General features: G+C 37.8%; 1 protein-coding gene across 1 annotated transcript in view; it reads right to left on the bottom strand.

Moving 5' to 3' along the window:
- msn (serine/threonine-protein kinase msn) overlaps positions 1–10,505 on the bottom strand; it is a 555,676-nt gene extending 545,171 nt beyond the window's left edge. The window contains 1 exon segment of the mRNA XM_090377310.1: positions 10,080–10,505. Coding sequence (XP_090233436.1) covers positions 10,080–10,142 — 63 coding nt within the window. The 5' untranslated portion in view covers positions 10,143–10,505.
- Between the last annotated feature and the right edge of the window lie 4,375 nt (positions 10,506–14,880).

Below are 14,880 nucleotides of genomic sequence, written 5' to 3'. Positions count from 1 at the left end.
AGGTTGAGAAGACGAAAGATATTTGTTGACACTAGACTTGAACTTCTGTAGACTGCAATTTTCGTAGGCTGTAGCCCACATTCCAAATCTTTCCTTATACAAATCTCACCAAGCAGATTGCCCATCTACGGAAGGTACATGTAACCTACTTCATAAGATCTTCAAAAAAGGCACTACTACAAAGCAAAGAAGCTCAATGCCTTTTTTTCAAAGTACAGTTTGCATACTTGGACACCATATTCTAAGTGCAATCATATAATTACCTTAGAGTGGGATTATGACCCCCCCCCACTCTCCAGAAAAAAGCATTTTAAAAATATTTTCAAATGCTTGCATGGGTGGAGTTATAACAGAACCCCCAAAGGCCATAATTTGCCTTTCTGCCTACTTACACTGCTCAAAACACTTTTATACATCCATCTGCATCATAATACAAAAACTTTTCCTTACAATTTTTTATTAAACCTCACCAAGTTATTTCGGGATTGCTATTCTCCAAGCGTAAGACTAGGAATTTTTTTGCATTAAAACATAGCTACCACCTTTCTGACTGTCCTTGAAGCCTATCTAAGTCATCCTGCAGGAGCACTGCTTGATATTGTTCATAAACCACTCTCTTCCACCATATCTAAATTCTGACATCACACCCTCCATACATTCAACGTTGTTTTCTGAAAATCTTAATCCATGAACAGTCGTACTGGTCGAATGTTAGACTAATGTGTCTGTTCATAGTCAGAATAGTATATATATGGTGTGGCAATGAAGTTCCTGGACTTGTGCATTAAAAAGAACAAAGCGAAGGAGCTAAAAATGGTTTCATTTTTATTCAAAGTACAGTAATCACAATCTAATTGAATGCATTTATTACATGATTCTAAAGGTTCATAAGTCTGCAATGGTGTCCAAAGAGATGTTCAGTTCAGCAGTTACATTTTTCTTTGTCTTCAGTATGCTGAAATCTTTCCTTTCAGGGCAGTTTTCGCCTTGGGAAAGAATCCACTGGTGCTACATTGGGAAGTAGGATGAATGGCTGATCTGCACAATGCCATGTTTCATCAGAAATCACTTCACAACAAGTGAGGAATGGGAAGGGACATTGTCAAACAAGTCTCCTCCACAATTTCCCAAACTTCTGCAACTCTGTCATCATTTCGAAAGGTTAACAGACGCCTACTTCTTGGGTCATTGTGAACATCCTCATCTTTCTCTGAACCACTTATACTATTCAAGCCCACCGGTATGACAATGTTTCATCACCATAAACCATTTCATACTTTTGTGTTGCAGATTTGCATTTAAAGCAAAATTTGTTCATTGCAAAATCATGACATGGAACATTAATGCTAATAACATATATGGTTTTTATTTGCAACTTGTCATCCTACTCAATATCTGTATCACTATCTGTTAGAGCGAATTTTAACAACAACATATCACTTCGGTTTATTTTCACACTCGCTGAACATGACCACAACAGCACCAGTCCAGGAACTTTATTGCCACACCTGGTAATGTTAAAAGCAGTATTCCTAAAGGATTGGTACTGGGACCACTGTTGTTTCACAACCCTCTACTTCATCCCCTGAACACAACCTACAATCTAACTCAGAATCTGGCCCAGATCCCAACACATTCCAGCTTATGTAGTAACATCTCATGAAAAATAGATGTCAAATGCTTTGCTAAAATCCAGATAATGTCAAAATTATTTCCTACATTTTCATTAGTAAATAGCCCATAATAGCTAACTAGGTTAATTAAACAATTTTCCCTTAAAACTGTTGTATAGGCTTTAGAATTCCATTTCTATCTAGATGACCCTGTATTACACTCTTTATCATCGCATCCATGATTTCCCCTTCTGAAATTATACTGAAATTATACCAGTCCAGGAACTTTATTGCCACACCTGGTAATGTTAAAAGCAGTATTCCTAAAGGATTGGTACTGGGACCACTGTTGTTTCACAACCCTCTACTTCATCCCCTGAACACAACCTACAATCTAACTCAGAATCTGGCCCAGATCCCAACACATTCCAGCTTATGTAGTAACATCTCATGAAAAATAGATGTCAAATGCTTTGCTAAAATCCAGATAATGTCAAAATTATTTCCTACATTTTCATTAGTAAATAGCCCATAATAGCTAACTAGGTTAATTAAACAATTTTCCCTTAAAACTGTTGTATAGGCTTTAGAATTCCATTTCTATCTAGATGACCCTGTATTACACTCTTTATCATCGCATCCATGATTTCCCCTTCTGAAATTATACTGGTCCCACCTCGCTCTGAGAACTAACTTTATGTATCAGCAATATACTGGCAATTCTTCAGTTCAAAGGAATCTCTCCTCAGTGCAATGATGCTCTCATAACTAACTTTAATGATTCAATACACTCTTTCACCTCCCTCAAATTACTGGGTATATGCCACCTTTAGGCTGAACCTAAAATAATATTTTAGGGCAGAAAGCCTCAAACTATGTAAAATTCAAACTATGTTATTAGTTAGTAGTAATGGAGGCATGTGATCCAAGAAAGCAAGCATATGAGCTTATGTAGCATCAGCCAAAAACGTTTTTCTAATAAATAATCTGATTCCAATATCATTAATATCATACTGTTTCTTCTTTGTTTTCACATATGAAAAACTCCTTGTCCCCCCCCCTCCCATTCTTTGCTCTCTTAGCCAGTTATTTTTATATTTTACAGCCAGCCTAACCTTTTCTATGGTACCATTACAGATCAACTTACAGCTGTTAAAAGCTTCAGTACTTCCATCACTAACTTCTCTATGCCTTCTTGTTTTTGCTGTGTTAGACTTGCCAGCTAACTATGTATTCATCTATCTTGGTATCTTCTTCATGCTATATTTTCTTAATGGTATATATGCAAACATCACTTCTGTGGTTATGTGTAGATACTCCATAATTATAATACATTCATCCTCCCACTGCTAACTGCCCAGCTGATAGATTACATGTATCATCTTAAACTGTCACAGTTCCCTTTACTGAAATTAAAAACATGGCTTTACTTTTAACAACTGTAACCTCTTTCTTTATCTTCTAACTCACAACTGCATGACCATTTCTGCTAATGATTCCTGTACTATCAACCCTATAATGGCATTTGGTTCATAAGCAATGATCAGAACTAGAACAATCATAACTCCAGTATTTTCTCTAAAATGCTGAGGCAAAATAATCTAGCTTATTTAAATCTTTTTGTCCCCATGGCAAATTTCCCTCCCATTTACTCCAAACAAAAGGGACAAATTGAAATCAATCATAATAAGGCAATCACACTTGTGCACCCATTCCATCTACATGCAGAGGTACTTATATACTCTTTACAATCTTCTGGTTTGTAGCACACCCTAATTTTACCTTTGCTTTCAAATACCTCGCACCATACAGATTCTCTGCTGCCATGCCTAAATTCTGAATCTGGGAAAACTTATATTACTAAGGTCATATAATTCAAGAAAAATGATGTTTCCCCACATTGACCAAAAGTAAAATAATACAAGGAAATTGACCTTTTCTGCATCAGCCAATAAAATAATAAAACAAAACTGGGTACTCGTCCTCTTTCCATTTCCACAGGATAAACATTCAATTCTACTTTGAATTTAGCCTGACTCACAGATTGACAACCTACTACCATAAGTAAATTGAGATCTAGTTGTATTTACTTCATGAGGATTTTATATTTGTGCCCCTGATTCTTGTCTCGTCTATGAGTGAGAACAGATCTTCCTCATTCATTTTACTCAACCCTCCCAGCACTTAATACATCGCAATAAGATTCCCCCTTAATTATGACTAATTGTCAAAATTTACCATTCAACATCTAAGCCATTCTTCAAATGTGCATTGATCTGCATACATCACTCATCTCGTCACACTTCTTTGAATCCTCTCCAAAAGTTTTACACCTTTTATTTAGGTGCAGTCTAACCATCATCTTGTACAGAGAGAGATAATGACATCCTTCTCCATACTAGCCAAGGTCCTAGAAATCATGGTTAGGATGCCAAGTTCAATCATAACCCAGTCTTTTTCATCTACAACCACTCTTAGCTCTTCTCTCTACCTACCTTATATGCTACTCCAGGATTTTTGTTCAGGGCCAGACCAAGGGACTTCTGCTCCAAGGCAGAAAGATATTTTGGTGTCCCTTTACTAAGGATGTATGTACCGTATTTTCCCATGTATATAAGACACACCTTAATTTTGAGGCCCAAAATTTGAAAAAAAAAAATGTACTACATAAAGTTATTGAACTCAAGTTTTATTCATCATAAAATTCATACAACTCATCACTGTCAAAAAACTCCCATCCATTAGCTTGTCTTCATCTGTGTCTGATGATGAATCACTGTCTTCATATATTGCCTTGTCCTCAGTTCCATTTATGGCATTTGAAATGCCACCCTTCTTAAATGACTTGACAACAATCTCAATCTTGATATTATCCCAGGATCTTTTCACCCAGGTACAAACTTCTATAGTTGGTTTCTTCACTCTTTCTGCTGGTGTCAAATTGTCCCCAGAAGACTTCATCCATTGGTTCCATTCATCTCTCATGGCAGCTTTGAAGGGTTTGTTAATGCTGACGTCAAGTGGTTGGAGTTGGGATGTCAAGCCTCCAGGTATGATGGCAAGTTCTGTTTTTTGCTCTGCAGCAATCTTCTTTGTATTTTTTGTTATGTGTGCCCTGAACTGATCAAGCACCAATAGGGCAGGTTTGCGTAAGAGCCCACCTGGTCTCCTGCTCCAAACTTTCTCAAACCAGATCTTCATCCAATCCTGATCCATCCAACCATTGTCATGAACATGGACAATCACTCCTAGAGAAATGTCTTCTTTTTTGCATTGTTTTGCGTTGGAAAATCAGCATAGGAGGCAGCTTGGTTCTGTCGGCATAACAAGCTAGAACTGTATAATGGCTCTTTTCATGTCCACTTCTTTTCACGGTTACAGTTTTCACTCCCTTCTTATCAACAGTTCTGTTACTTGGGACATCAAATTGAAGGGAGACTGTCCGTATTTGAAATCTGTCCCAACTCAAACTGATGTGTCTTCCGACATTGAATGACAAACGATAAAATTCAAGGACCTTCTGCTCATAGCGTTCAGGCATCTTTTGGGCAAGTCTGGTGCGTGTATGCATGCTTAGTCCATTCCGTTTCATGAACCTGAAGCACCAATTGTGTCCTCCTTTGAAATCAGCAATTCTTCTTGCCTCATTCTGAACCATCTTTGTGGACACAAGAATTCCAATTGCCCTTTGCTCCTCAATCCATATCTTCAATTCCCTCTCTAAATCAGGCCATTTTGCTGACTTGCCTCTCATGGCCTTCTGCTGTGATGTTTTCAGTAGGGTTTCTTCTTCCCATAGCAGTCTGATTGTTTTCTCAGTTGGAGGAGGACCAAACTTATGTTCAGTTTTCCATTCACTTTTGCAATCTGGATCACTTTTAACTTGAATTCAGCACTGTACGAAAATCTTTTAAGCCATTTCTGGGCAGAATGTGGCAAAACGTAACCTAATATACCGGTAACAAGTGCGAAACAATGAGCCCAAAGACAACAAGCACGAAAAAGTGGGAAATGCAAGTAAAAAAAAATCCAAAACCACTGTATAAGACGCACCCAGTTTTTAGACCCCAAATTTTTCGAAAAAAGGTGCGTCGTATAGATGGGGAAATACGGTATACATATTTTTTGTTTTCCGTGATTTGTAATATAGTAATAGAGGCATGTGATGCAAGAAAGTAAATGTATGAGCTAATGTAGCATCAGCCAAAAAAAAAAAAAAAAATTCATACAACCATTCCATCTAAAAGTCTGCCCAATTCCTCCTTGAATGGATGACAAAGGCAGATGGAAGTTTGTTCCAGCAATTAACCACCCGCTGGCTAAAGGGAAACATCTCTTCTACAACTGTCTTTCCTGAATTTAAATTTATGCCCCTTTAGGTTTGTAATCTGAGCAAGTGAAAGAACCCCAACAGAATTCAGCGTGCTCAACCCATTCAAGGCCTTATACACCTCAATCAGATCACCTCACAGGTGCCAAGTCTCCAGCCAAATTAATAAGAGAAGCTTAAATTGCCAAATTTAAGCTTCTCTTACCAAAAGAAGCTTAAATTTGGCAATTTGCGGAATTTAAGCTTCTCCTGGTAAGAGGATCCCTTCATTCCCCTCACCAATCTTGTTGCCCTTCTTTGTACATGCGCAAGCAAATCTACATCCTTCCTAATATGAGATCTCCAGACCTGTACGCAGTACTCAAGGTGTGGCCTGACCATTGACATATATACAAAGGGATAATTGCCTCCTTTTCCCTTCTAGCAAAATCCCTGTATATCATTGAAAAAAACCCCATGACCTGTTCTTGCAGTCTATCTGCATTGCTCAGAAAACTTCATATCTGACTGCGTAATTACTCCCAGGTCTTTTTCATTTTCTACCACCCTAAGTGTAGTACCACACAGTTGGTACGTTCCTCTGGGGTTACTTCTACCCATAGGCAGTACTTTGCATTTGTCAATGTCAAACTTCAGTTGCCACTTCTCAGCCCATCTGCCCAAATTTTCTAGATCCTCTTGCAGTAGCACACTACCAATTACTGTCATTAACAACCCTGCCAACCTTTGTATCATCTGCAAACTATGACACTAAGCCTGATATACTTTCATCAATATCATTGATGAATATACAAAACAGTGGGCCCAACACCGAACCCTGTGGGACTCCACTAATAACATTAGTCCATGAAGGGCAGCATCCATTGATTACTACCCTCTGTCTTCTCCCACTTAACACCCTTTTATCCATTGTAGCAACTTACCCTTAATACCATTCTGCTCCAATTTGTACAGTAGTCTTCCATGCACAACAGTGTCAAAAGCTTTCCTGAAATCCAAATATATGATATCAAAATTATTTTTTGCATCCAGTTCCTTTGTAACCACATCATAATATCCTATCAAATTTGTCAGACAAGACTTTCCCTTAACAAACTCATGCTGTGTCTGAATTATTGCTGCAGTCTTGTCTAGATGATCCTGCAATGCATCTTTAACCAGCGACTCCATTATTTTACCCGGAACAGAAGTTAAACTAACTGGTCTGTAATTACTCGTGTCACCCTTCGATCCCCCTTTGTGAATTGGGGATACTGCACATGCAAATGTATTCCCCCCCCCCGAGTCCAAAGATGCGCTCATAATTATGGCTAATGGTTTGATTAGTTCCTTTGCTGCCTCCTTTAATATAACTGGATAGATCCCATCTACCCCAGGTGTCTTTCTTATGTTTAACTTCAACAATTTCTCCTCCACTTTGCTCCCAGTTATTACAAAATCATTAAGCACCCTGTTATAATTTGATAACCTTCTGCCATTTTCAATATAGATGCAAAATACTCATTCAGTTTGTTTGCTATCTGATCAGGATCAACAGTTGAACCATCGATATCAAGTGGACTAATCTGATTCCTCTTCCTTTTAGAGTTTATATAAGTGATATTTGGCACTCCCTTAAAGAATGGTGCAAGAGCCCTACTAGCCATTACCTTAATCCAGCACTGTTTCTGTTCTCCTGCTTTTGTCACACTTGGGCTGCTTTTGATAAGAACCAAAACTTCCTGCCACTTCCATAATACTGCCTAAACTTCCTAAATATATATCACATCATAGTGAAACTCATCCCTATTTCTGTATGATGCATGTTTCCACATGTTTCTGTGGGTCCAATTTGCAACAAACATTATCCTTTACATGCATGTAAAGTGTAGGCTGCAGCAGATTGCCAGCAATTAAATATCAGTGTATTGTCAGTAATTTTTATATTTTCTGGGTTCTGTACACATACATGAAATGAGAAAGTTGTAATTAGAAGTGGCAAAAAAAAAACCCACTTAAGAGGAGCCATGTTTTCAATTGACTTTCATTTTTGTTTAGTGAAAAAAAGGTTAGGTTTTTACGCAACTTCAGGAAGGTTTCAAGAAAAAAACCGGTCATTGGCCACCAGATACCGAAGTTTTACCATAAATTTTATTATCTGCTTCTAATGCATTCAAATATTTAGCTAATCATTTGGATATGCCCACTCCCCTTTGACCTTATCTCTACCATCCATGTTACAGGATGCTTCATATTTTATTTGTACTAATTAATGAATTTCCTGAAGGATGGCTTTAATTTTATAGCTGTAACGAACATATTCAAAGATTTAACATTATTAAGTCAAATTATAAATATTTACATCATGTAAATAATTAGAATTTATTTTTTTCAAATAGGCTCAGGATTTTTTTTTTTTTTTTCTTCCGAAAATTGGAAACCTTTGCAAAAGGTTTCCAATTTGGAAAACCTTTCAAAAATTTTCAATTTTTCGGCCAGTGAGTGTTTCTCACAGAACAACCTTCGTCCTTTTATAATGCTTTTTCTGATGGAGGATTAGTTTAAATGTTTTGAGAATAGTTTACCGTAATCACGTGGAGTAAATCCTCTCAGGCTCTTAGTCTGTCATAAAAGTTTAATATTATAATATTTGAAACTTGTAATTTTTTAAACAATGTGCATATCTGTCAATTAATGTGAAGAAAAAAATAATAAATTTGATTCCAAATAATGTTGAGTTATGAAAAATGTTACTGAATGGCACAGGTCAAAATTACATAAAGATATAACTAGCACCACCATTTTCCGTTTAATCCAAATTAAAGTTTTATTTATTATTATTATTTGAAATAAATAAAAGGTCATCAATATAAAACTTTCATTATGCTTCTTTACTATCCATCTTTGTCGTTCTGAACCTGTTATTTTCTAATTTATTTTTCCTTTCCAAAATGACTTATTTTCTAATGCGGGGAGGAGAAGTGTGAGAATTGTAAATGCATGTAAGAATTAAATTCGTGATTTCAACCCTGTTTTTTTTTTTTTTTTCCTGTAAAGGTAGCCTGCTGTTACTCGTGTAGCAAGCTCACTTTGCGGAACAACCGGAGAGGAGGGGGGGGGGTTGGATTTACGAACACTATTGATGAGATCACTATGAATGAGATATAGAGCAGATGTGATTTCACATATGTTCTTCCATATAAAAATAATTTTACTATAGATGGATGTAGACACTGACATTAAGGGCAAACAGTTATTTGTTCTTTGATTCTGCTTTAGTTTTAAAGTTTTGCGAATTATTCTGGGGAATACAAATTGGAACTCTTACAATATGCGATTAAATATAATAAAAAAATAACGATTTTAAGAAGACAGACATGGCCAACCAACCACACACAATAAAAAAAAAAATTCCTAAAAAGACAATAATTAGCTGCCCAAATTGTGACATTTCTAAAATGACTCCACAAATACGTTTAGCAGCCATATGAATGTCTCAAGTTCACTTTGTAGACAAATGTTTTGCAAAAGGTGTTCAGCTTTGAATATTCTCTTTCGAACTAACTTCTTAACCAGTGGAGGGGTGGAGAGCACAAAGAACGAGTAAAACACTGCAACCGTTTTTGAATCATCAAAAGAAAAGAAAAAAAAAAACCACTAACAAAATCTTGTTTAACATTTTAATGATAACTGTAAGAAGTGCCAACATTTAAAGATGGTTTATCATAACAGCACTTAACGACAAGAAACAGGCCAATAACCTTTGGACAACAAGTTAGCCTTCACCTTTAACCCCAAGATATAAATCTTTCTCTTACAGGAAAGATTGTTCGATGGGTCATCTACATCCGTTGGGTCAGTAACTGCTGTTATATTCGTATATTTTATAAATGTGTGTCAGTAGTGGCTCCTTGTTCAAATCAAAACGTGTGTAACAAAGAACGTCGATTTGTCTTCCTGGAATCATCGCAGACAAGGAAAATGACGCATTTCCCGAATCCACAATGCTCTCAACATGTGTACGTAACTGTCAATGGGCGGCAGCAGTCGATATTTTAAAATTGTACGCGTTCGTACGATACGAATTCACGACAAGGGAACGCGCAACCATTACAAAATACTACGAAACGATAATAATTATACAATGAAATAGTTACCTTTAAACTGTTCAAATCAATATCATCCAAACTACAATTTACACTGGGTTGAGTGAGCGCCATGATGACCAGACGATTAAAAACACGAGTAAAACGCCAGTTCTGAACGTGACGCCAGACGCTGACGGCCTTACGGTGCGATTACTGAAACCGTAATCCAGAGGAAAATTCCTTGGAACACACAAATTCACTCCCAATTCTCAGAATAGAAAATGTTGTGATACTCTGGGTTCACAAATATCTTTAAAGAAATATAGAGGCATCCGTCCATGACGAAGATATGTACAATTATTAAGACACCATATCAAACTACCCCGCATCACAAACATACTCCAACAGTACACCACGCTACTCTCCACTGAAAGATCGTTTTACAATCCCTCGACACCTGAAGGAACAAAACCTTGAACGTCCATCTATCCTCCCCAGCTGTGAGTGGTGGAGCTTATCCTCTAACTCTACTCTCGTTCGTAATTGCAAAAATGTGTTTCGTAGCGACATCTATTGGTTTAAAATTAACTTTAAAGAGAACGAGAACAAACTTTTCATTTCATTGTAGATCATTTTGTCGATGGACTATACTGAAATTTTATGAAATTTATTTCTGGTGTATTTCTAAATATAAACTTTGAATAAATTAAAGGACTTATAAAAATTGCGTGTTACTCAGAATATCTAAATTATTTTATAATAAAAAATTAACTGAATTTGCTACTAGTACTGACTCAACAGTCGGCGGGGTGTCATAAACTTTAAATTTCAATTTTATTTTTAATGGGTGTAAATAAACACTCGTTACTTTATATATATTGTATATATATATATCGTCCCCCACACGGTGTGCAAAACGTCGAGGTCCGAATCTCGTCGATGACGCGAGTATCTTTAACAGGCTTTTTTTCACTCCGTGGCTGAGTTAGTCGGTCTCATAAGCGGATAACAAGGTTTTTTCGTCCAGAAAAACAATAAAATCGACGAGAAAACATACGCAAAAATACGGGTATATGTAAGAAATTACCAGGTGACCCTAATATAATATTCTGAGATTAGACATTAACATTTTATGTCATAATAGACCTTTTCCTATTGGAAGCATTGCTTCACTGCATCTTTTTGCCATTTCAGTACTTTATTATTATTATTATTATTATTATTATTATTATTATTATTATTATTAATGGCCATATGGTACAAGGAAGCCTGAGGCTTATGCTGCACCAGCCAAAAAAAAAAAAAAATTCCCAAGTTACCCCCTGAGAGAGAGAGAGAGAAAGAGAGAGAGAAGTAGAAAGGAATCACCAAGAAAGAGAAGAATGATGATATCCAGCTCAGGACCCTGGGTTTGCCAAGCCCATACTCACTAGATGTGAGCCCCCGCGGGTAACAATACTAATTAATATGGTACATAATTAATACGCTTCGTTTGACATTTTAATAAAGCCACAGAAAAAAAATGAATGCACCTGTTGTTGTTTTAGTTGTTATTATATTATAAATAATTCTCCCTGATGGGGGTTCCACACCGTGATGGATACTGATACAATGGGTAGTTGTTATATCAGGTGTTACTGTTGGTCCAGGAACTCTCTAACTATCCTACAGGTGTTCAGGATTGCGACTTTCTGGAGTTCCTTGTGAGTGTTCTCTGGGAGCCCTATTGCCGTTGGGCTCTTGTGTAGGGTTTTTGGCAACATACCAATGGGTGACACGTTGATTGCAATGGTCATAACTTGTTGCGTATGCCACATCTCTTTGATCTCCTGTCTTAAGTCTGTGTATGTCCTGATCACTTCTTCATGGATTTCCTGGAGATTGCCAGTGTTGGGCACCGATAAGTCGATCAGATAGGTAGCCTTTTCCTTCTTGTCGACAAGGGTTACGTCCGGTCTGTTGTGTCGGATTGTCTTCTCCGTTATAACGGCGAGGTCCCAGTACAGTTGTGGGTTTGAGTCACTAGTATGGCTTGAGATTCGTACTTATGATACAGTACCTTTTATTTGATCAATTGGTATTTCCTTCCTAGCTACTGATGTATTATCCTCGTTACCTGGTCGTGACTACCAGTGTACTCTATCTGGATGACCACCCTGCATCCTGCAGTGATGCATTGGAGCCCAAGTGGAATCGTCGTCATCTATCACTCCAGGCTCCTTAGCGATGTATTTTCTATAGTTCCTGGTGTTTTAGATGGTAAGAGAATCCTTCAGTCTCGGGGCAGAGCGTTCCGCTCTTTCTAGCTTCGTTCGTCCGTCTGGACAAGAGAGATCTCCACGTTTAGGTTGAGTGGGGTATGCCAGTTGTCTATCCTTATAGCCTGGTAGAGTGAAGTTATGTTTTTCTGGAAGCAATCCTTCAGGTTCGTTTTCACTTTCTTCTGTTCCTCGATGAGGTCTCTCAAGCCCCTTCCTCCTTCTTTCTGTGCTATTCAACACCACCGGAAGTCCACGGCCGACTTCCGGTGGTGTTGGCAGCTCTTGGCCATCATTGTCCAAGTCTTTTTCGTGATATCCTCCAGCTCGGTGTTAGTCCAAATTATGATCCCGAAGGAGTATAAAAAGCCATAAACACCTTTGCAGTTCCAGTTAGCACTGGAACTGCTAAGGTGTTTATGGCTTTTACCGTGATACTTCCGTCCAGCTTTGCTTTGAGCAGGATTCTGAGTCTCTGGTGGTATTTTCGGTTATGCAGGCCTTGATCTCCTTTGTGCTGTAACTGTTCAGCCAGCCAGTTCACCTACAAGTATTTGTATGTCTCTCCCTCTGTCATGGCTTCGATCTCTTTACCAGTCTGCACCTGGTAGCTTCGCTGTTTCGCTATGATTGCTTCTAGGAAGTTTGTCAGTGTTGGAATGACATTGCAAATCTTCAGGGTCTCTGTTAGCCAGCTATGAAGCACAAAGTCAAAAGCCTAGCGATAATCGATATAGCCCATGTACAGGTTGCGGTACTTCTTGTAGGCTTGCTATATAACTAGCATTTAGGCGCACTATAGCCCCAGCAGTTTATGCACCTACAAACCCCCATAACACACAGACGCATAACTGTGGATTCAATGATTAACTGCTCATCCAATTGCATCTCTTCTGTTCAGCCATGATGTTCTGGCTCTCCAAGTGGTCTGATATAATTTTAGTTATGTAGATGGCCAGGATCGTGTACATCGTTGTGAAACAGGTGATCGGCCTGTATTCACGGTGTTTCTTGTTCATTGGTCCTTAGCCTTTCGGTATGTGATTCCTTGAGTAAGAAACTCTGGTACTGTTTCTAGGTGAACTGCTCTGCTCTGCTAGGTGTGTGTGTGTGTGTGTGTGTGTGTGTGTGTGTGTGTGTGTGTGTGTGTGTGTGTGTGTGTGTGTGTGTGTGCGTGCGCGCGCGCATCTTTAGAATTAGTCATTTCGACTAGAACACCATTTTTTCTTAACAATCTAATGTTTTTAATCTTGATATTTCTATGCTCTTTCCTCATTGTGTCAGTGACCTTGTTTTTGATGTCCTGACAGTCATTGAACTGTCAGGCGAAGGCCTTAATATTATTATATTGTTAGGATCACTATTAACTACACTTTCTTCCCGGGTTTAACATATTCTGCAGTTCTGGATTCAGATTCAGACACACCCATCTGTTCTTTAGTAATAACTCCTGAGGGGATAGTCCGATCAGCAAAAACTTGTGCCCAAATTCCAGTGTGATCTCTAACAACGTCCGCAAAAAACGAAACTTTAGGATCGTCCTTAAAACGGTTTTCAAAAAGGTTTGATCTTACTTGCAATTCCACTGCCTTGACTTTTAAAGGCTCGTTCTCAATTATTAGTGAAGTATTCACAGACTCAAAAAATCTGACCATAAACCCTGGATGCCATTAGAGGCAACCTTTGTTACCTTACTCGATTCGGCTGCTAAGTACTCCCCTAGAGATCTTTTAATTTTTGTAATTGTCTTATATACCCTTGTAGGGTCGAGAGGTTCAGAAAAATCAAATCCTTCCACAAAACAAGTGCTTTGTATCAAGTCAGACTTGAGTAAAGCTTGTCCCTTTTCAAGATTTTATCTACGTCAGAGTATTCATGTACAATTTCGTGATTGCTCAGAGAATTTAAGTCTGGGGTAGCCTGTACATCAGGGTTTTTATCTACCTTTACTTCACTGGTATCCGATGTAAGAGAGTTTTTCTTTTCATCAGTATCACATTTGGCAAACCCATGGTCCTGAGCTGGATATCATCATTCTTCTCTTTCTTGGTGATTTGAATTCTTGGATCTCAGGGTAATTCAGAATTTTTTTTTTTTTTTTTTTTTTTGCCTGGTGTAGCATAAGCCTCAGGCTTCCTTGCACCATAAGGCTAATGATAATAATTGGAGAGCTGATCACATTTTTTGAACACGATCTTAGGGCACACTTTGCCCACATGTTTATTAGTTGCCTCAGATTTTGAGTTTAATTTTGGCCAAGATATATTCTAGAAATTCTTTTTTTTTCCTTTTTTACCAACATTTTTTACATTTGCTGTCTTTTCAATCTACTCCTCAGCATCTACACCAGTCCATTTTGGACCTTTTTTTCCAGTTTGCTTTAAAAGCACTGAGAAGCTGATTTAACTGGGAATTCATTGTTTGAATCAGACTTAACCATGGTACGTTTTTTCCAGGCTCTCTTAGACAGGAGTTCAGATGCAGATTTAACACTCGAATCTGAGTCTGTAGTCTCAGACTAAGGGTTCTGAGAACTAGGTATTTTTTCATCCAGTGTTGAAAATAAAAAGAAAAAACAGTACACACAAGATACAATATTAGCATTAGCATTA

Source organism: Mastigoproctus giganteus, chromosome 1 (genome assembly GCF_048544385.1).
Source record: "Mastigoproctus giganteus isolate SK-2022 chromosome 1, ASM4854438v1, whole genome shotgun sequence".
Taxonomy (NCBI): Eukaryota; Metazoa; Arthropoda; class Arachnida; order Uropygi; family Thelyphonidae; genus Mastigoproctus; species Mastigoproctus giganteus.
Note: the sequence above shows the minus strand (reverse complement) of the source record. Positions and strands in the feature narration are given on the sequence as shown.